Source organism: Bos taurus, chromosome 20, assembly GCF_002263795.3.
Source record: "Bos taurus isolate L1 Dominette 01449 registration number 42190680 breed Hereford chromosome 20, ARS-UCD2.0, whole genome shotgun sequence".
NCBI classification, from domain to species: Eukaryota; Metazoa; Chordata; class Mammalia; order Artiodactyla; family Bovidae; genus Bos; species Bos taurus.
In genome coordinates this window covers 8592252-8615181 of record NC_037347.1, presented here as the reverse complement: position 1 = coordinate 8615181, position 22930 = coordinate 8592252, and the positions used below count along the sequence as shown (strand labels likewise).

Sequence of the window (22930 nt, the reverse complement as noted above, 5' to 3'; positions counted from 1 at the left end):
GATTGCCAGAGTAAGTTTAGTTAACATCTATTCCCATGCATAGTTAAATTGTTTTTCTTGTGATAAGAACTTTTAAGGACTACAGTTGGCCCTCTCTGTCTGAGGATTCCACATCCATGGACACGGAGGGCTGACTGCATTAGGCCTTATAAGGGACTTGAGCATCTTCAGAATTTGGTATCTGCAGGGATCCTAGAACCAGTCGCCTTCAGATACTGAGGGATGACTGTACTCTCTTAGCGGCTTTCAAATACATACTATGTTGTGCATTATGTCTGTAGGCTTATTTTGTCCTATAACTGGAAGTTTGTATGTTTTGACCACTTTTACCCATTTTACCCAGTGGGTTTCCCCCTCACGCAATCTGTATCTGTCAGTTCAGTTTTATTTTTTAGGTTCCACATGTAAGTGAGATCATAGAGTATTTGTCTTTCTCTGACTTATTTAACTTAGCATAATCCCTTCAGGTTCCATCTGTGTTGTCACAAAGACAGGATTTTCTTCTTTTTATGGCTGACTATTTTGTGTGTGTAGATATATATATGTGTGTGTGTGTGTGTGTGTGTAGATATATATATATATTTTTTCTTGATCCATTCATCTGTCAGTAGAGACTTAGGTTTGTTTCCATGTCTTTGCTCTTATAAATAGTGCCACACTGAACATGGGGCTTCCCTGGTAACCGCTCAGATGGTAAAGAAACCGCCTGCAATGCGGAAGACCTGGGTTCGATCCCTGGGTTGGAAAGATCCCCCAGAAAAGGGCATGGCAACCTGCTCCAGTACTCTTGCCTGGAGAATCCCCATGAACAGAGGAGCCTGGTGGGCTACAGTCCATGGGGTCGCAAAGAGTCGGACACAACCGAGCGACTAAGCACATACATACACTGACCATGAGAGTGCAGCCTCTTTTTTTTTCGGTAGTGATTTAATTGTCTTCTGATAAATATGGAGAAGTGGAATTGCTAGATCATATAGTAAGTAGTTCTATTTTTAATTTTTTGAGGAACTTCCATACTGTTTTTGTCATTACTTTTTAAATGTTGTACTGCCTGGCTTTTCTGGAATTTGAGTTACTCTGAGCAGATGCTTTGGATGTCAAAGCACTGTGTCTGAAAGAATCGTGAATAAACAGGTGTTTTCTAATTGTGAATGGCTTACTATGTTCTAATGACATTGTCCTAGTATTTCTACTCATCCTCATATATTTTAGTTGCAGCTAAAATTAAGATTAAAATCTGTATTTTTAAAATTTTCTGTTTTACAGTCATTCTGCTAATTTCTCTCTGTGCTGTTTATAATTCATAAAATCTAAGCGAGTTTCCATTTATAAGAAACAAAAGGATAGATAACTTAAGTAAAAAGTTGGTAAACCAGGTCTAATATGTTTAAATAAAAGATTTTGTTGCAAAGCTTATCTATATATTCATTATATAATAATATAGGTTTATGGCTTCCATCTGAGGACATCCAGAGAGAAGGAAATGGCAACCCACTCCAGTATTCTTGCCTGGAGAATCCCAGGGACAGAGGAGCCTGGTGGGCTGCCCTCTCTGGGGTCACACAGAGCTGGACACGACTGAAGCAACTTAGCAGCAGCAGCAGAGACTATATATTGTGTTTACAGTTACAAATAGAAAAAGCCCCAGAAAGGTAGGCATAAAACCAGCCACCAAGAAAAAAGGAAAAATGAGATTCTTGTAGTCAGATCACCTACATGTGAAATTGATTAGCTTAGATTTTTAGAATTTTTCAGCTTCTAATTTTAGGTATATTATTTTAAATATAGGGTATAGATAATAGAATATTATTTTAAATATAGTTGAAAAAAAATCTAGTGATCGTCTTTCTAGGCTCCTCAATGATTTGGAGTAATGCCAAACCTATAAATTAACCTTCTTCCACAAAGTTGTTTTTGTTTTTTTTTTAATTTGGAGAAGCATTGAAACGCTTTTGTAGAAAGCAAAATTAAAATTAGCTGATAAAACCAGAGCCCCACAAACCACACCAGATTTTCTGTGATTACTTCCTTTTTCTAATTGATAGTAAATGGGAATGATCAGAGAAAGAGAAAAGAATGGATGATGGTAGTGAAGAGGATAATAAGATTTGCACAAATCAGAGAGTGAAAGAGGAGAACTTCCAGAAAGGCTTTTCTTTGTGCGGAGTACACCTCTACCTCTGGATAGGGCAATGGCAGCCCACTCCAGTACTCTTGCCTGGAAAATCCCATGGATGGAGGAGCCTGGTAGGCTATGGTGCCCTACTTACCTAGGACAGAGGCAGAGGAGTCTGCCCTGTGGGATGTGTGTGCCTCCTGATAATGGTTATCTCCTGAGCCAGATTTAGCTTTGCCTCTTATTTTGAGGCCCACAAAGAATGAATGTGGGGTGGGGAGAACATGTATTTTGTGATACATAAAATTATAAAATTCAGGTGCTGGTGTCCATGAAAGTTTTTTGAAACCAGTCACACTTGTCTGCTGTGACCCATGTCTTACTGCTCTCACACTGTGGTAGCCAATGTCACTAGTTGTGACAGACTTTATGACCTACAATGTCTAAAACACTTATTATCTTGACTTTTTATAGAAAATCTTTGCCCAACTTTGGAGAATGTACTTTTTTGATGTAGATGGTAGCAAGCTTGATAATACATTAGAATTGTGTAACTTGTAACAATACTAATTTTTTTTTTCTAAAAGTTGATTCTGCTGTTCTTGGATTCAGAAATCATTTAATCTGATACCTTACACCAACTACATCTGTGGTCATATCACAGCACAGTAACTGATCATCATCATAATTATCCTGAATTGTGAAGTAAAGATTAAACTGTTTTGAGCAGACTTTAAGGAAAACTTAGTTCTTTAATTTGAAATAACCATTAAAAATATTCACTGTATGTGCATGCTCAGTTGCTCAGTTGTGCCCAGCTCTTCGCGACCCCATGGACTGTAGCCTGCCAGGCTCTTCTGTCCATGGAATTCTTCAGGCAAGAACACTGGAATGGATAGCCATTCCCTTTTCCAGTTGATCTTCCCAACCCAGGGATTGAACCCAGGTCTCCTGCATTGCAGGGAGGTTCTTTACTGTCTGAGCCACCAGGGAGGCCTATTCAATGTATAAACACTGATCCAAAAAAAAAAAAAAAGTAAAAAAAGAAAAACAAAACTAAAGGAAGCTCGTTACAATTTTTACATGTGCATCAGAATAAAGACAGGGTTTTAGTTCCTTTTGCAGTATGTAAAAGAAGTTAAATCAACTTGACCTTAAAAGGAAGTTTATGGAAAAGAAACTGAGGTACCCCAAGGATTCAAAATCAGGAATATAGCCAGGCTACAGAAGGAAACCCAAACCAGTAGAAATACTAGGTATTATTTTTCCTTTACTAAGTCTCTGCATTCTACTGCTTTTTTTTTTCTTTGCAGAATGGCTTTCTTTGCTTCTCCGGGTACATTATGTAAGGTGATCTCTTAGTAAATTCTAGATATTTTCACTTGTCCTTTAATTGCATCCATAGCTCAGAATTAACCCAGGTTTTTGTCCTTTTTCTTGACCAGAAAGAACCTGGTCTAGGTAATCTTGGGTTGGGGTGATCTTCTTTCTCGTTCAGTCAGTTCTCACTAGGTATTACTAGTGGCTGCTGTTCTACTTGTGAACAGTGGGAAATTCCCAGAGAAGAGAGATTATAGCAAGCAGAGTGTTAGTTCCTAAAGGTTTTATTAGGATCCCAGAAAGTGAAAACATGATTTAGTCGAGGGAATGGAAGCAATGTCAGATTTTGGACATAGGGGGAGATTATATTTCAGTGCCAAGATGCTGTGTTGGAGAACTTGGTGAAAATTTAGGTTTTACAGTGACTGAAATTCTGTGGTTAAAACCTGTTCTTTTTATTTGAGATCAAGGTTCCTAAATTAGCTTCATCACAGCTTCTGAAGCCTTGGCTACCTGTGAGAATCATTTGTTGAAAATATTTTCCTTTTCCTTTTTATTTCTTTCTCTCTCTTAAAAAAATGTACAGACATTGTACTATCCCAGAAATTTTGATGTCATTGGTGAAGGGTGGGTCCTTGGTAACACTGTATTTTAAAACTTATTCGATTCCAACATGCAGCCATTGTTGAGAAATTGTAGCATTACATCCCTGGATGCTTGTCATAAATGCAGACGCTCAAGCCCTACCCAAGACCTACTGAATTAGAATCCAAATTTTAGTAAGATCGGTGGGCAGTTTGTGGTGCTTCCCTGGTGACTCTGGTTCAGTGGTCAAGAATCCACCTGCCCATGCAGAAGCCACAGGAGAAGTGAGTTCAGTCCCTAGGTTGGGCATATCACTTGGAGAAGGAAATGGCAACCCACTCTAGTATTCTTGCCAGGATACTCATGTGGACAGAGGAGCCTGGTGGGCTACAGTCTATGGAGTCCCTAAAGATTAAATGACTGAGCATGCACGCAGGCAGTTTGTGCAGTAAAATGGGAGAAACACTGTCTAGACTTACTGAATATCTGACAGTGGACCCAGGGAATCCTTGGGACTATCATTCTCAAAGTGTGATCCTAGGACCTACTGCATCACCTGGGAATTTGTTTAAAATGCAAATTCCTGAGCACCAACCTAGATCTTCTGTAGAGAACACTCTGCAGATAGGCCCCAACAATTTGTGGTTTAACAAGCCCTCCTGGTGCTTCTAATACAGGAAGCATTGCATTAGGAGAGTCAGAGGCAACTAGGACTTGGATTGAGGGAATTGTCTCTATAAACCTTTATTAAAAGAAATACTCCTGAAATGAAGTAGTATTGATGTTTGCAACTTTATTTTCTAATGGTTTAGGGGGTGGGGGAAAAATGTGTCTCTGAGTATGTGTAGAATAGTTCAGTCACTCATTCGTGTCCAACTCTGTGACCCCGTGGACTGCAGCACGCTAGGTTTCCCTTTCCATCACCAATGCCCGGAGCTTGCTCAAACTCATGTCCATCGAGTCAGTGATGCCATCCAATGATCATCCTCTGCCTCCCCTTCTCCTCCTCTCCTATGAGTCAGTTCTTCGCATCAGGTGGCCAGAATATTGGAGTTTCAGCTTCTGCATCAGTTCTTCCAATGAATATTCAGGGTTGATTTCTGTTAGGATTGACTGGTTTGATCTCCTTGCTGTCCAAGGGACTCTCTAGAGTCTTCTCCAACACCACAGTTCAAAAGCATCAATTCTTTGGTGCTCAGCTTTCTTTATAGTCCCAACTCTCACATCCATACATGACTACTGGAAAAGCCATAGCTTTGACTAGATGGACCTTTGTCAGTAAAGTAATGTCTCTGCTTTTTAAATATCTTTCTAGGTTGGTCATAGCTTTACTTCCAAGGAGCAAGTGTCTTTTAATTTCATGGCTGCAGTCACCATCTGCAGTGATTTTGGAGCCCAAGAAAATAAAGTCTCACTGTTTTCATTGTTTCCCCATCTATTTGCCATGAAGTGATGGGATGATGGGACTGGATACCATGATCTTAGTTTTCTGAATGTTGAGCTTTAAGACAACTTTTTCACTCTCTTTCACTTTCATCAAGAGGCTCTTTAGTTCCTCTTCACTTTCTGCCATAAGGGTGGTGTCATCTGCATATCTGAGGTTATTGATATTTCTCCCAGCAATCTTGATTCCAGCTTGTGCTTCATCCAGCCTGGCATTTCTCATGATGTACTCTGCATAGAAGTTAAATAAGCATGGTGACAATATACAGCCTTGACATACTCCTTTCCCAATTTTGAACCAGTCTGTTCCACGTCTGGTTCTAACTGTTGCTTCTTGACCTGCATACAGATTTCTAAGGAGGCAGGTAAGGTGGTCTGTTTTTCCCATCTCTCTAAGAATTTTCCACAGTTTGTTGTAATCCACATGGTCAAAGGCTTTGGTGTTGTCAATAAAGCAGAAGTAGATGTTTTTTTGGAACTCTCTTGCTTTTCTGATGATCCAGTGGATGTTGTCAATTTGATCTGATTCCTCTGCCTTTTCTAAATCCAGCTTGATCATCTGGAAGTTCACAGTTCATGTACTGTTGAAGCCTGGCTTGGAGAATTTTAAGCATTACTTTGCTAGCGTGTGAGATGAGTGCAATTGTATGGTAGTTTGAGCATTCTTTGGCATTGCCTTTCTTTGGGATTGGAATGAGAACTGACCTTTTCCAGTCCTGTGGTCACTGCTGAGTTTTCCAAATTTGCTGGCATATTGAGTGCAACACTTTCAGAACATCATTTTTTAGGATTTGTACCCCCACTAGTTTTGTTTGTAGTAATGCTTCCTAAGGCCCACTTTATTTCACACTCCAGGATGTCTGGTTCTAGATGAGTGATCACACCATCATGATTATCTGGGTCATGAAGATCTTTTTTGTATAGTTCTGTGTATTTTTGCCACCTTGTCTTAATATCTTCTGCTTCTGTAGGCCCATACCGTTTCTGTCCTTTATTGTGCCCATCTTTGCATGAAATGTTCCCTTGGTATCTCTGATTTTCTTGAAGAGATTTCTACTCTTTCCTATTCTGTTGTTTTCCTCTATTTCTTTGCATTGATTACTGAGGAAGGCTTTCGTATCTCTCCTTGCTGTTCATTGGAACTCAGCATTCAGATAGTATATCTTTCCTTTTCTCTTTTGCCCTTAGCTTTTCTTCTTTTCTCAGGTGTTTGTAAGGCCTCCCCAGACAGCCATTTTGGCTTTTTGCATTTCTTTTTCCTGGGGATGGTCTTGATCGTTGTCTCCTGTACAGTGTCATAAACCTCTCCGTCCGTAGTTCATCAGGCACTCTATCAAATCTAATACCTTGAGTCTGTTTGTCACTTTCACTGTATAATCATAAGGGATTTGATTCAGGTGATAACCTGAGTAGTCAAGTGGTTTTCCCTACTTTTCTTCAAATTAAGTCTGAATTTTGCAATAAGGAGTTCATGAGTGGAGCCCTCGTCAGCTCCCAGTCTTGTTTTTACTGACTCTATATAGCTCCATCTTTGGCTGCAAAGAATAAAATCAGTCTGATTTCGGTGTTGACCATCTGGTGATGTCCATGTGTAGAGTCTTCTCTTGTGTTGTTGGAAGAGGGTGTTTTCTATGACCAGTGTGTTCTCTTTGCAAAACTCTGTTAGCCATTGCCCTGCTTGCTTCATTTTGTACTCCAAGGCCAAATTTGCCTGTTACTCCAGGTATCTCTTGACTTCTTACCTTTGCATTCTAGTCCCCTGTGATGCTGCTGCTGCTAAGTCACTTCAGTCATGTCCAACTCTGTGGGACCCCGTGGACTGCAGCCTACCAGCCTCCTCCATCCATGGGATTTTCCAGGCAAGAGTACTGGAGTGGGGTGCCATTGCCTTCTCTGCCCCTATGATAAAAAGGCCACTTTTTTTGGTGTTAGTTCTAGAAGGTCTATAAGTCTTCATAGAACCATTCTTCTTCAGCATTAGTGGTTGGGGCATAGACCTGGATTACTATGATATTGAATGGTTTGTCTTAGAAATGAACAGAGATCACTCTGTCATTTTTGAGATTGCACCCAAGTACTGCATTTTGGACTATTGTTGAGATGAGGGCTACTCCATCTCTTCTAAGGGATTGTTGCCTGTAGTAGTAGATATAATAGTCATCTGAGTTAAATTCACCCATTCCAGTCCATTTTAATTTGCTGATTACTAAAATGTTGACGTTCACTCTTGCCATCTCCTGTTTGACCACTTCCAATTTACCTTGATTCATGGACCTAACATTCCAGGTTCCTATGCAGTATTGCTCTTTACAGCATCAGACCTTGCTTCCATCACCAGCCACATCCACAACTGGAAGTTGTTTTTGCTTTGGCTCTATCTCTTCATTCTTTCTGGAGTTATTTCTCCACTGATCTCCAGTAGTATATTGGGCACCTACCAGCCTGGGGATTTACTCTTTTAGTGTCCTATCTTTTTGCCTTTTCATGGGGTTCTGAAGGCAAGAATACTCAAGTTGTTTCCCATTCCCTTCGCCAGTGGGTCACGTTTTGTCAGAACTCTCCACCGTGACCCGTCCATCTTGGGTGGCCCTACACGGCATGGCTCATAGTTTCATTGAGTTAGACAAGGCTGTGGTCCATGTGTTCCATTTGATTAGCTTTCTGTGATTGTGGTTTTCATTCTGTCTGCCCTCTGATGGCTAAGGATAAGAGGCTTATGGAAGCTCCTGATGGGAGAGACTGACTATAGGGGAAACTGGGTCTTGTTCTGATAGACAGGGCCATGCTCAGTAAATCTTTAATCCAATTTTCCATTGATTGGGAGGGCTGTGTTCCCTCCCTGTTGTTTGAGCTAAGGCCAAACTATGGTAGGGGTAGTGAAGATAGTAGTGACCTCCTTCGAAAGGACTTGTGCACACACTGTTGTATTCAGTGCCCCTGACCCTGCAGCAGACCCCTGTCGATCCACCTCCACCAGAGACTCCTGGACACTCCCAGGAAGTCTGGGTCAGTCTCTTGTGGGGACACTTTTCCTTTCTCCTGTTTCCTGGTGTGCACAAGGTTTTGTTTGTGCCCCCCAAGAGTCTGTTTCCCCAGTCCTGTGTAAGTTCTGTAATCAAATCCCACTGGCCTCCAAAGTCAAATTCCCTGAGGGTTCTAAGTCCCTTTGCCAGCTCCTTAGATTGGGAAATCTGTTGTGCGTCCTAGAGCTGTATAAGCAGTGTGAGAATTTCTTTGGTATAATTGTTCTGCAGTTTGTGGGTCATCTGCTCAGCAGCTCTGTGTTGGGGCTATTGGTGGCCTCCTCCAAGAGGGCTTATGCCACATACTGGGTGACCCAGATCTGCTGCACGCATAGCCCCTGCCCCCATGGCAGGCCACTGCTGATCCGTGCCTCCTCAGGAAACATGCAGACATTCAAAGGCAGGTCTGTCTTACTCTCTTTGGGGTCTCTGGGTCCTGGTGCACACAAGGTTTTGTTTGAGCCCTCCAAGCATCTCTGGTGGGTATGGGGTTTGATTCTAAATGCAATTTTGCTCCTCCTCCCATCTTGCTGTGGCTTCTCCTTTGCCCTTGGACATGGGGTATCTTTTTTGGGTGGGATCCAGCATTCTCCTGTCGATGGTTGTTCAGTAGCGAGTTGCAATTTTGGAGTTTTCATAGGAGAAGATGAGCTCACGTCCTTCTAGTCCGCCATATGTGTAGATAAGAGAAAGAGGAAGGAAATACGGCAAAAGGTATTATCACCCCTCCATATCATTCATAAAAATGGTAAGACCTAGGTTTAAAAAAGGTAAGTAACTAGTCCAGGATAACTAGCCAACAAGCAAGTGGCAAAACCAGGACCTGAACCTCCATGTCCCTTGAGTACCACTGCAAGCTAGAGTTTGGTGCTCTTTTTCCTGTTAGCTTTCCTGGTTCAGCATCTGAGACATGTAGGAATGTGGCTGTGTTGCGGTCCACAGGCCCAGGAGCAAGCTTGAAAATGTCACTGACTCCCATTGTTTACGAGCCCTCCCCCGACTTTGCCTCTTTCTCTCTCCCTCCTCTCTTCCTCATCTCTCCCTCATTCTCATCACTTTTTGTTGAACTTTGAGGTCTGGGCATATTTGTATGTTTTAATTTGGCTTCTAAATAGAACCAGTGATCTGTGGTTTTAGTTGAGTATATGCAGTAAATACTTGATTTAGGTAGCCCAAACCTATTTGATTTTGGGAGCCAGTTTATAACTAGACAAAATTGCTAATTTTGTTGATGGCTTGAGATTTAGAATTGATTCCAAAACAATGGAAACTATTAATTAAATGTTTCACATTTTTTTAATATTCTACCTCATTCCACAAAATACATGTAGTGATGAAAGGTTAGTGTTAAATACATTCTTTCCTCCTGTAACATTTCTTAAAAGTTTTGCTCCAGATTAGATTTGAATGAATTGTTTAGGTTATTGACTTTTTCTCTTGCTAGCAACAATTTATTCCTACCTGATGATTAAAGCATCATATATAAGAATTGTTTGGTTTTGGATCATTGGCCCTCTTTGAGGTCTGCCTTCAATTTCTTCTGCATTTAATTGAACTCTTGATGGCATTTTTAGATAATGTATAAAAGAGCATCAGGAGGCAGAGCCAAAATGGTCTTATTTGCTTTTATACAAACTAAATTGCCCTTGTGGCCCAGCATAAAATCTAAGTACTAAGAGCAGTTATTTATTTTGACAACAGAATTAATTGAGCCTAAAACAATTGAAATTCCAGTTGTAGCAACTATTCTTTGACTCTCACTCTGGCTTTGGTACTGTCAAAAAAAGTAACTTGTCTTATGATTAAATAGCAGAATGATGGGCAGTGGACTGCATTTGGGAGAGATGCTGAATAAACTTTCTACTTGTGAAACGGTTCAGAAGTGACATGCTACAAGGGGGGTCAGAATGTGCATTGATATCCAGCTGAGCTGTCAACTGGCACTGAGCCAGGCACGCAAAGCTTTGCCATGTGAAGCAGCATGTGGAGCGTATGCCATTTGAAAGAGAAAATCTTTTTCATGCATGATTTAATGGTTTTTTTAAGGGCATATATTTAGTTTTATTGTTCCAGAAACTGTTAGTATTTCTGTTTTAATAGAAAAGATTATGTGTGGATGGAAGTCAATTAATTTTTTTAAATATATAGTAATTTTATAATTTGAAAGTATTTGACATCTAACATTTCAGAAATGTCATTTTGAATAGCTTATTTTTATTTAATATTTTTTCTGTTTCAGATAGATTTTAAGAAGATTATGTTTAAAAAAGATAAAGGGAAAAATAATCAAGATATGTCTAGGTAAAATGTGAGAAAAAAATGTAGAATTTTGTTTGAAAGGATTGATGTTAATAGGGATAAGGAATGTCTTACTATTTTCACATATTTGAAGACATCCAAAGATCTTAAAAGAATATATACTATATTTACTCAGGTGATGTTTTAAAAGGTTTTCTAGATACTGTTTTTTAAAATTGTAAATAATGCAATTTGGTATTGCTGTTTTGTTTTGTTCCCTAGAAAAAGTTCATAGCTTGAGTATTATAGATTCTGTAAATAGTTACTGGGCACAAATGATGTGCTTGTAATAGGAAAATTTTTGATTAATTATGTTTCTGGTTGTCTTTTTTTTTTTGACTGGTGGTTATAGTCTCTCAAGCTTTATTAGGAAGTGATAAAATTAATAATACATAATAAATGGCTGGTGATTTAGGCAGAGATTTTTCATTCTTCATAATTCTTAAACAGCAAAAGATGGCTGTTTATCAGATGCACATACTACTGAAATTCCTTACCTTTATTAGTCTTTCAGTTCTCATCTCTCTGTAAACTATTAGTGTAGGCCTTTAAAGGATTCTAAGACCAAGCTCATTACCCTTTCATTTAACGAATTTTTAAGCTTCCAGATTTACAGAGTGGACCTGAAGTCCTTGAAATTTTAATTGGGCCGTTTTCTGACTCTTAAGAATTTTTTGGATGGAAGTAGTGAATGTATTTTTTTCGTTTTAGCCAAATGATGTTTATTATAAGAATGCCCCAGTAGGGAAGGTATTGCTAATTAATTAATTAAGACCTTGTTTATCATCACATTTATGACTTTTATTCTGCCTATCACTAAATGTTAATCTTCTCTATTTGAATAGAAACTGGAACTGAGGAAGTAAATCTTTGACTTAGAGGTAAAAAGAAGGACATTTTAGCCAATATTTTTAGATGCTCCTACTTGTAGAGAAATTTTCCTTGTTCGTTAGTGGTTTTCTTTCATAATGGAATGACCTATAAGAACTCTGATCATGAATTTGGACATAGTTACAGTTAAGCTTAACATATCAGAAGGATCAGTAGTGAAATCGATTATGTACTCTTTACTTCAAGCTCTATTTAAAAATCTCTTGATGTAGCAGATTGTACCAATTACCATTAATAAATTAAAAATGGTTTCACAAAAAAACTTGACTTGCATAAATTTGTATATTACAGAATAGGGCTAAAGTGACAATTTAGTGGAACGTAAAATTTTAGTTTGATAATTTATGTATATTTCAATAGAAAAACAATTCCTACTGTTCACTACTTTATTTACTGCCTAAATAATTTGGTATTTTACATATATGAAAGATACCACATTTTATAACATTTAAGGTTAGTCTCAGCAGACCTGTCATTTCAGGGCTGTTTTAATTGTTTTTCAGCTGGTTTCCATTTTGTTTTTGTCCCCTTCTCTGCAGTCTGTCTCTGGTACCAGTGCTGAATTAATTTTATATAAGACCACTTTCAGGAAGGTGTATGTGTATCTCTTTCTCACATGAAAGCTCTTCCCATTGCCTGCAAACTAGAGTTTAAATTCTTTGACCTGCTATATGGATAGATCTGGGTTTTGACTTTAGCATCACCTCTTAGCTAGTATGTAATTAATTCACTTACTTATTTAGCAGATACTCATGGAAGACATTATTTGCTGGGGCGCAGTGGTGAACTGAACAAGCAAGGTCCCAGGCTTCCATTCTAGGAGTGTTTACTGTCTTGGCCTCTTGGTCTTACCACCAGCACAACCAAGGATTCAGCAACTGCCTCTTACTGTTGTTTTCTCTCAACTGTACATACAACAAGCTCCCAACTACATGTTAGATCTCTGTGCTCCAAGTTGTGTGGCATCATATATAAAGGGTTTGCAGTAAATTGTGGTCATAATAATGGGCCAGTCACAGTTTTTTTTCCAGTAACACTGAACATGCTTGCTATTTGATTTTTAAACTATTGCTGATATTTTAATTAACATCAGGTAACCCTGAAACATTTCAGAATCATTAAAAAGCTGTAATGGGATCCCATCTGATTGTTTTCTGTCACTTTTTTTTTTAACCAGTACTCGTCCATGTAATAACATTTTTCTTTTTAGGCCTTATTGAATTTGAAGAATGTGACCCTGCTAGTGTGGTTGAAGGTAAGTTGACTAGTTGTAATGTGTGGCAGCTAGCTGATAGCTTCTGTTTACTGAATAGAGAGGCTGCTGCCCATTGGTGTTGGCATGTCTGTGGAGTGATGTAAAAAATCTGAATGTGGTTTAAAGGCTTGCTGTATTAATGTTTGCTTTATAAGTAATAAGTTTGCCCGAAGGATGCTAATGTGTTAGAATATATATTTTTTAAAAGATTAAATATAACATATATTTGTTTTTAGATAAACATTGAGAATGTTTTCTCCATTGATATCCTTCTTTAAACATTCTAATGTTATAAATATGAAACATCACTACATATTGATGTGTACTGCTTATTCTACAATGGGTAGCATTTCAGTAATTAATAAGGTTATGCATTAATGCTAATGTGACTGTCATTCAAAATAGGTGATGATTTGAATTGGAGAAAGGGTCCACAACACTTCCTATTTAAATTTATGTTGTTTATAGTATGAAACCCAAGAGATACCTGCAGTTTTTGTTGTAGGTTTTTGTGTGTGTGTGTGTGTTGTGTTTTATATATCACTTTGTGAGCTGCTAGAAATAATTTGCAAGCAGTCTTTGATTTTTTTCCAAGACCTGTATAAGAGTTTAGAGAAACGGTTTGCTATTTATTGTGTGTGTAAGGTTATTACTTCAGCAGTCAAGGAGCTCTAGGGCCTAGACTTTTTATAGTTACTAGCTGTTTGATTAAGAGCAGTAATTATTTTAAGTTCTCTGTAATCTTTAAAAATTCCTCAAAAGCTGAAAAGTATTTAAAGAGTTCTTTAAAAATGTTTATAAGAAATAATACCTACTCTGAGGAAAAAAATGTATTTTATTTTAAAAATATTTTAATATGCTATACAGATATATGGTTCAGGGAATTAGTTGTACATGAAAGCAAGTACATTATTCTAAGACATTTGAATTATTATCCTGATTGTAGTGATAATAGCTGTATAACACTTAGTTACAAAAACTTAGTTACATAATACTTTTGAGTTTCTTCATCTACAAGATGTGAAGTTAGCTTGGGTGTACTCAAGCCAGTCAGTCCTAAAGGAAATCAACCATGAATATTCATCGGAAGAACTGATGCAGAAATTGAAGCACAATACTTTGGCCATCTGATCCGAAGAGTTAACTCATTGGAAAAGAGCCTGATGCTGAGAAAGATTGAAGGTGAAAGGAGAAGAGGGCAGCAGAGGATGAGATGGTTAGATAGCATCACTGACTCAGTAGACATGAATTTGAGCAAACTCCAGGAGATAGTGGACGACAGGGAAGCCTGGTGTGCTGCAGTCCATGGGGTCGCAAAGAGTCGAACATGACTTAGCAACTGAACAACAGCAGCTAAGCTTTAAGTGCTGAATTCTATTAACAATTGATAGCATTACTGACCTTTTTAAAAAATAATTTGTCATGCAAGAAGAGGAAGAACTGTCTTATTTGGCAAAACAAATGATATTTTCCCTCATTTATGGTTGGATCCACTTATGACATTGTTTTTATTAGAGATAACACATGTACAAAAGAATGCCATATTATAAATATCTGTCATACTGTTAATGGACCTGTTGTCACCTATTTATTTAAAACAGCACATTTATATTTTGTGACCTTTTATACAGAGAATGTGATCTGACCTGCATTTATAACCAAATCTCTTACAATGAATGATGTACTTTCTTTGAAGTCTTAAGATATCTGCAAATGCTTACTTTGCCTGAGGTAATTTAGAGGAGGAGAGAATGTCATCGCTCAAGTGATTGTTCTATGTATAACCTTTTGGTGAATAACAGGCTATATTATATTAACATAAGAAAAATTTAAACAGATTATGGCCCTGATTTAAATTTTAGGGCTTAGTAATTGATGCTTGTATTTCTTTCATCCAAATTTAGTATCAACATTTATGAGCAAATCATGTGTCAGGATACAAGATGCATTCATAAATTTAATATGTTTATCAGGAAGAGTCATGTTTCTATAACAATATATGTTTATTTTAAGGTATAAAACCAAGGAAAAGAAAGACTTTTGGTTTACCAGGAATAATTAAAAAGGAAAAGGATGCAGAGTCTGTGTAAGTATATTAAGTATTGTCAAAATTCTTTCCATTTTTAGAAATAATATTTTATAAATAGTCTTATAACAATAAAATTTATTATGAATTTGAAAAGAAAAAATTATTTTGGAAATAACTCAAAAGTATATATGGCTAAGGTGTGAAAAATACAGACTTTTCTAAGAACATTTGCCAACCCCTCTAGTTTTAATTAAAAATGTTAACCTTTTATATTATTTTAAAATTTCAAGATGAAAGCTTTAGTATTTTCAAATTGAAACTTCAAAGATGCCTTTATTTTATAAAATTATACATGCATATTTAAAAAAATAAAAAATACAGTGAAAACTAAAAATTGTTCTAAGTCTTAATAACCTAAAAGCAGCACCATGGTCAACAATTCGATGAAAATCTTTCAAGACAACTCTAAGCATATAGGAACTTAGTGATATACGTATACATAAATGGAAAATGTTAAATGGAGGAGAAAAAAGCCATAACACATTTTAAACATTTATATTCATCAGTTTTAGATGGAAGATGCAGTATAAACTTCTTTTACCTTTAAAAAAAATAAATTGGTATACAGAGAAATACAGTTATCATATGTGAAATTAAACTAGTATATTAACTAACTCAAATTTTGTACCTTGGCTACACAGTAGAACTACCTGAGAAATTAAATGTATCTATGCCAGCCTCTGCTTCAGACCAGTGAAATCAGATTCTTTGGGTGTGAGGCCCCAGAAGTTTAGAAGTTTTTGTGTTGTCTTAATATACAATGGGGGTTGAGAGTCATTAAACTATGATTAACCAGAGACAAATTGGAATTAAAGGAACTTTTCTTTGCTTGATTATTCAACCCATTTAGACTGCAGAGACACTAATGCAAAATCTCAAGTGATTTGTTGATCCAGTAACACTGAATGAAAATTTGTTTAAAATCCCTGCTATGCTAGCACAATCAGAAAAACCCTCCCAAGAGTTAATATTTTGATGGACAGTCATATTTTCTATGTAAGAGAACAATTTGTGCTTTGGGTATTCTTGTCTCCTCCCTGGTTATATGCTTATCTGAGTTTCTAACATTCCAAATGTCTGTTTCTTTCCTCCTCCCTAGTGGTATTTTGGTTTAACAAATTAAGACTATTTGCAAAGTGACTTATGCCTATAGCTACTGTCTCTTCTGCAGATGTCTTTTGAACTTTGTGAAGGGGGTATTTTGCTTTGTGAAGGGGGTATTTTGCTAAGGGATGGAACCTAATCTCTTTTATAACATTGGAATTGAAGTCTAAACAGTTGATTTGTAAGTAAATTTTTAAAATGTAGCCAGTTTATCTGTTAGTGACTGTATTATAAATAGTTAATATATATAATTGACAGCTTTCACAGCTGTTCATTTAGGGAGCTTCTAATATTTTTGTGTATTTCATGTTTTTAAAGTAGTTTTTCATGATCAGTAATTTCCCAATATGATCATTAGGCCACTTGGATATTGGAATATTTTAACCAATAAGAATACTAAGTCAGAAAACTAATGCCTAAATCATTGCATCACTATCCCCATCTTTCAACACTGCTTGGCAGGAAAAATGTTAAGAGTTCACTTTGCTTGAAATGCCCGAGGCTCTTGGCGTGCTTCTTCTCATAGCCTGAAGGCTTTTGAAATGCCAGCAATTGTGTACGAGGGGTCCTGCTCAGAGCTTGGTCTTCCTGGGGCTTCATCTTCAGGTCTCATACTGCATGCTGTGAAGGCAAACAGATAAGTGCTTTACCACAAAGACTAGAGAATTCTGGCTTAAAGCCAGAGAATAAATGGTTTGGAACTTTTACATTTATATTTCAACTTTATCTTTTAAAAAGTAGATAACATCTTAAGTGATTTGATTCGTGCAGGGATTGAATTGATCATTATAGTAGCTTTTCTAGTCATTTCCTCCGAGTATACATAGGTTTTTTTTGATAACAATATTCCTTATAATCTACCAATAATAAGGAAGCCCTTTTTCAGCATTTATGATTTTAAGTAAATATAAAGGCAAGTGGGATTTGCATTTACCCTCGGTGCTCCCTTTTGAATTAAGAGCAGGATAGTCATTTCCCTCTTTTTATCATTCTTTTAGTCTACTCCATCTTATCTTTAAGAAAGTTCTTCATGGATTTTTCTGGTTTGTGCTTGGTCTTTGAATTGATACAGATTACCTGATTATCTTATATTTTAATTTTTTTTTATTTTTTTCATTTAGCTCTTAAAGTGTAATGTCTGCGTTTTCAGACTGTTATTAAAGTGGCAGAATCTGATATGATATTCAGTTAAGTCTATCAAGCCAAAGACTATACCTAATCCACTGCCTTTTAAATAGACACTCTAATTTCTGTTTGTGAATTTGTTTTAGAATGTATATGTATAAATTCTTCTAACCGCATTCTAATGACTTCAGTGCCTTTAATTTTATATATTTAGGGCTTTATTTGTTTAGTTGAGAAGCTTGGTGTCTTTTGTTTTAGATTTAAAATAATAGTTTTCACTAGATTATATCCAGATTTATATTTGCTTATCAGTTAAATGATAAAATATCAGTGCTCAATTGCATATTACATTAGACTAGAAACTATTCCAACTGGAAGTCTAGCTGTTCATTTAACATATTTGGAGAAAAGTGGTTTCACTTCTGTATATTCTGCCTTATGGAAGTACTTCAAAGGGAATAAGTTAAAATTTTTTTATTTAAAAATGTTACTGTTGTTTACCAATAAATGTAAATACAGGCTTTTTAAAAGCCAGACTTTCTTCTTTAGGGGAGCTTTTTGTTTGTTTGCTTTTGTTTTTTTTTACCTTTTTCTACCTGAAGGATTAAAAGCCACTAGAAATCCTTGACAGCTTCGTTGATACGATTCATGTGCCAATTCATGGAAAAGAAGTAATTTTGAAAGTTTTAAAAATATTTGTAAGCTTTTGGTTTTATTTTGTCTTGTATAAGTAAAGGGGAATGTCTGAATTTTAAAATCATTTGGTATATTTTAATATTCATGATTTGATTTCTCTAAATACTTTGATGGGGTTTAAATGAAAGTTATGTTTCAGTACCAAAGCAAACACTTTCAATACAGTATATTTACCAGATAGTTCTAATAGTTGTATGTTTATAATGTTTTGTTTGTTTTAATAGGGAATGCCCTGATGCAGATTCACTTGTAAGTAGATTTTATTTTGGTACAAACAGTTTAGCTATTTTCATTAGGAATACTGAGCATATTTGGGTTGAGTTTGTTTGCAGATCTTTCCAAAAAAAATACTAGCCATATTATTAGAGATTCACTATTGAAATTATTTTACAGATGTATTTTTGGTTTTACATTGCCAGATGCTTTCCTTTAATAAATGTAAGTTATTTCTAACTAACTTTGAAAAGTGGACATTTACTTTTAAAATTGGTGTAGAGCCATAGTATATTACTCTTTCTTGGGAAATATGTCAGATATCAAATCTGCCTGTTTTATTTTAAAATGTGCTGTTACTAATTGATTCTCACCTCTATTAAAATACTACTGTATCTGTTCATGTATTTGAGGTTTGTTTAGGAGACTGACATTTTAGAAAAAGTAGCAACAAACATGGTTAGTACTTTTGTTTGCTCTTTATTTTGTGTTTTAAAGAAAATTTGTATGTATTTCTTATTTAAATATATTTCTTCATGTATAATTAAAGAAGACATCAAATGGAGCTCCCTGTGGTTATAATGAGGGAATAGACTTACCAAGTGATGTTAAGTAATGGGTAGACAGATAAGGTCACATCTGTCATTAATTAGACGCTGGTTCTGTTGCTAAGTGTAGTAGAGTTAAGCTTTCTCCTTTATTGTTCTTGCTTGCATAACTTGTTTCTTTTGACTCCAAAACATTATGGTCTTTTTCAGCATATTGGCATACCAACATATAAAGAACTACATATTTTGTAAAACATTGTGGTTTATTTTATTTAAGATAAAACTCGTATTTTTGTTGCACGTTTCAGCTTTAAGATAAGAAAACTATTGTTTGTTAATAAATTTATAGTGAAAATAAATTAACTTCTGATGAGCTCTAGGCCTAAAATTATTGGTGTGTGTGGAATTTTAACATTTACTTTCCACTTGCCTGTTTTGATACCCTTAGTTTACTAATTAATGAAAAAGTCAACAGATATGTTTGGCATTTACTGTAGTGCTCATCATGCATTTTATTTCTGAATGATTTATAGCATTTATTTGATGAGTGCAACATTGAATATAAATTTTAATACTTTGTTTTATTTTATATACACACTCCTATAAATAAAATATTTAAAATTTTCTTAGTTTATTGATACTTTTCTGTAATGATCAATATTTAGTAGTTTTGAACTTTAGCCAGTACTTATCTGGAATTAGGGGCTTTAAAAGAGGACATGAAATTCTACTGCTATGTAAGAAATGATTGATCAATTTGATGGTATAGAAATGAATATCATAAAATTAGAAAAAATACACCATAGAAGGATTTGAATCACTAAAAATACAGTTGGGCAGAGTGTATTTGCAAGATGTTTAACAAGGGGCTAATTATTTTCCTTTGCAAAATTTTTATACAAGTAAGTTTAATAAAAGACAAGCAAGTATCCCAGTAGGAAAAGGGCATTAGGATAAAAACAGGCAATTTTAATAAGAATAAATAAAAGGTTGTGGTGAATAATCATGCTGCTGCTACTGCTGCTAAGTCGCTTCAGTCGTGTCCGACTCTACAACCCCATAGACAGGAGCCCACCAGGCTCCCCCATCCCTGGGATTCTCTAGGCAAGAATACTAGAGTGGGTTGCCATTTCCTTCTCCAATAAGTAATGTTATTCAAAATTGTAGTCTTCTTCTGATGCAAATTAAAATGAAATTTCTATATTCACCAATCATACTGGCAAAAGTTTTGATACATGTGTACTGTTGTTAAGACTGTAAACTGGTATAATCTGTCTTGTGCATAGTTTGGCAGTATCTCTCCAAATAAGAAATGTATATTCTTTTTGACTTTGCAGTGCTGCTGCTAGGGCTTTACTGTTATTGCTATAGTCACAGGCATTGTGTGTATGTGCATGTGTGTGCTGCTAAGTCACTTTAGTCGTGTCTGACTCTGTGTGACCCCATAGACGGCAGCCCACCAGGCTCCGCCATCCCTGGGATTCTCCAGGCAAGAACACTGGAGTGGGTTGCCATGTCCTTCTCCAGTGCATGAAAGTGAAAAGTGCAAGTGAAGTTGCTCAGTCGTGTCCGACTCTTAGCGACCCCATGGACTGCAGCCTACCAGGCTCCTCCGTCCATGGGATTTTCCAGGGAAGAGTACTGGAGTGGGATGCCATTGCATGTGTGTATTGATATATATATATATACACACATGTATATATATATATTCTTCATCAAGATATATGCTTATATAGATAAGGAGAAAAGGTAGATAGAGACATGTTTATTTCAACACTGTTGATATTAGCAAAAAATTGGAAGCACTAAAGAAAGCATCAGTTAAAATGGGGATTGGTTAAATTATTAAACATTCACTTGAAGACATAGTCATGTTACAGAGCTAGATGGCTCTGTGTCTGTTGATGGGAAGAACTATGTGGTCTTTAAAATAATTGCTTTTTAAAATATATACATGTGTATATGATATGCATTTTCTTTTTTAAAAAGAATGAGTTACAAGATGTTGAATTTTGGTTACCTTTGAAGAGAAGGATTACAGTAGTGATCAGCAGAGAAAGGAGGCTTTCATTTTTTGTTGTTTCCTTTTATTTATGGCCTCTGGTTTATTTAGGGCTTCCCTGGTGGCTCAGTCAGTGAAGAATCTGCCTGCAGTGGAGGAGACCTGAGTTTAATCTGTGGGTCAGGAAGATCCCCTGGAGAAGGAAATGACAACCCACTCCAGTATTCTTGCCTGGAAAATTCCATGGACAGAGGAGCCTGGTGGGCTACAGTCCATGAGGTTGTAAGAGTCGAATAGGACTTAGTGACTAAACCACCATGATTTATTTATGGCCTCAGTTCAGTTCAGTTCAGTCACTCAGTCATGTCCGATTCTTTGTGACCCCATGGACTGCAGCACGCCAGGCCTCCCTGTCCATCATCAACTCCCGTAGTTTACCCAAACTCACGTCCATTGAGTCGGTGATACCATCCAACCATCTCATCCTCTCTCGTCCCTTTCTCCTCCTGCCTTCAGTCTTTGCCAGCATCAGGGTCTTTTCCAATGAGTCAGTTCTTCGCATCGGGTGGCCAAAGTATTGGAGATTCAGCTTCAACATCAGTCCTTCCAGGGAATATTCAGGACTGATTTCCTTTAGGATGGACTGGTTGGATCTCCTTGCAGTCCAAGGGACTCTCAAGAGTCTTCTCCAACACCACAGTTCTAAAGCATCAATTCTTCAGCGCTCAGCTTTCTTTATAGTCCAACTCTCACATCCACACGTGACTACTGGAATTTCCATAGCTTTGACTAGACAGACCTTTGTTGGCAAAGTAATGTCTCTGCTTTTTAATATGCTGTCTAGGTTGGTCGTAACTTTCCTTCCAAGGAGTAAGCGTCTTTTAATTTCATGGCTGCAGTCACCATATGCCGTGATTTTGGAGCCCCCCAAAATAAAGTCTGCCACTGTTTCCACAGTTTCTCCATGTATTTGCCATGAAGTGATGGGACTGGATGCCATGATCTTAGTTTTCTGAATGTTGAGCTTTAAGCCAACTTTTTCACTCTCCTCTTTAACTTTCATCAAGAGGCTCCTTAGTTCTTCTTCACTTCCTGGCATAAGGGTGTTGTCATCTGCATATCTGAGGTTATTGATATTTCTCCCAGCAATCTTGATTCCAGCTTGTGCTTCATCCAGCCCAGTGTTTCTTATGATGTACTCTGCATATAACTTAAATAAGCAGGTTGACAGTATACAGCCTTGACGTACTCCTTTCCTGATTTGGAACCAGTCTGTTTTCCATGTCTAGTTCTAACTATTGCTTCCTGACCTGCATACAGATATCTCAAGAGGCAATTATGGCCTATTTGTCACCTTTTTGTTTATGGCTAGTCTTATTGTAACTTAAATGTCAGCTACTTTGGTAGGGAAATATCCATCATTTTCTTTTCCTTTCTTAAAAGGTCTATGTATGTAATTTTAAAAAATTATTTTGAGATATAGATCTTTTGAAAGTTGACGAACTGTAAATTGCTCTCTTCTTTTAGTTTTAGCTAATTTCCCCTCTCCAGAGAGATTGAGAAATATACCGTTGACTTGTGAGCTCTTATCCCAATATTTAAAAAAAATTACTACCACCACTATCCGCCAACTGCCTCTAAGGTTGTTGACTAAAGTTACCTGCTCATTTCTTTTTCTTGTACTGCTTTTGACTTAATAGTTTGCTCTAGCAGTATGGGGCCCTAATATAGAAACCATGGATTGAATGGACAAAGGTGTAAACAGGTAATGTGTAAGTTTTTATCAATATCATGAATAGTTCTAGCATTGAAAACCTTATACAGTAAAAATTACTGCTATTTTTTAAAAAAAACACATGCCAAGAAAGCATTTTATTTTTAAATAATTGTCAATTTATAGATCATTACAAAGATAATACAGAGCAGTCTCATGTGCCTTTCATCTTGCCTCTCCTGATGGTAACATCTTGTAAAACTTTGGTACAGTAACATATATAACTAGAATATTGATACTGCTGCTGCTGCTGCTGCTAAGTCGCTTCAGTCGTGTCCAACTCTGCAACCCCATAGATGGCAGCCCACCAGGCTCCCCCGTCCCTGGGATTCTCCAGGCAAGAACACTGGAGCGGGTTGCCATTTCCTTCTCCAATGCATGAAAGTGAAAAGTGAAAGTGAAGTCGCACAGTCGTATCTGACTCTTTGCGACCCCATGGACTGCAGCC

The 22930-nt window shown here is 36.9% G+C and overlaps 1 protein-coding gene across 2 annotated transcripts in view; it reads left to right on the top strand.

Annotated features, from left to right (window-relative positions):
* FCHO2 (FCH and mu domain containing endocytic adaptor 2) overlaps positions 1-22930 on the top strand; it is a 126118-nt gene that overhangs the window by 58648 nt on the left and 44540 nt on the right. For both annotated transcript variants that reach the window (XM_059878778.1, NM_001098119.2), the window contains 3 exons: positions 12887-12931; positions 14945-15017; positions 18170-18194. In XM_059878778.1, coding sequence (XP_059734761.1) covers positions 12887-12931; positions 14945-15017; positions 18170-18194 — 143 coding nt within the window. The remainder of the gene's footprint in view (positions 1-12886; positions 12932-14944; positions 15018-18169; positions 18195-22930) is intronic.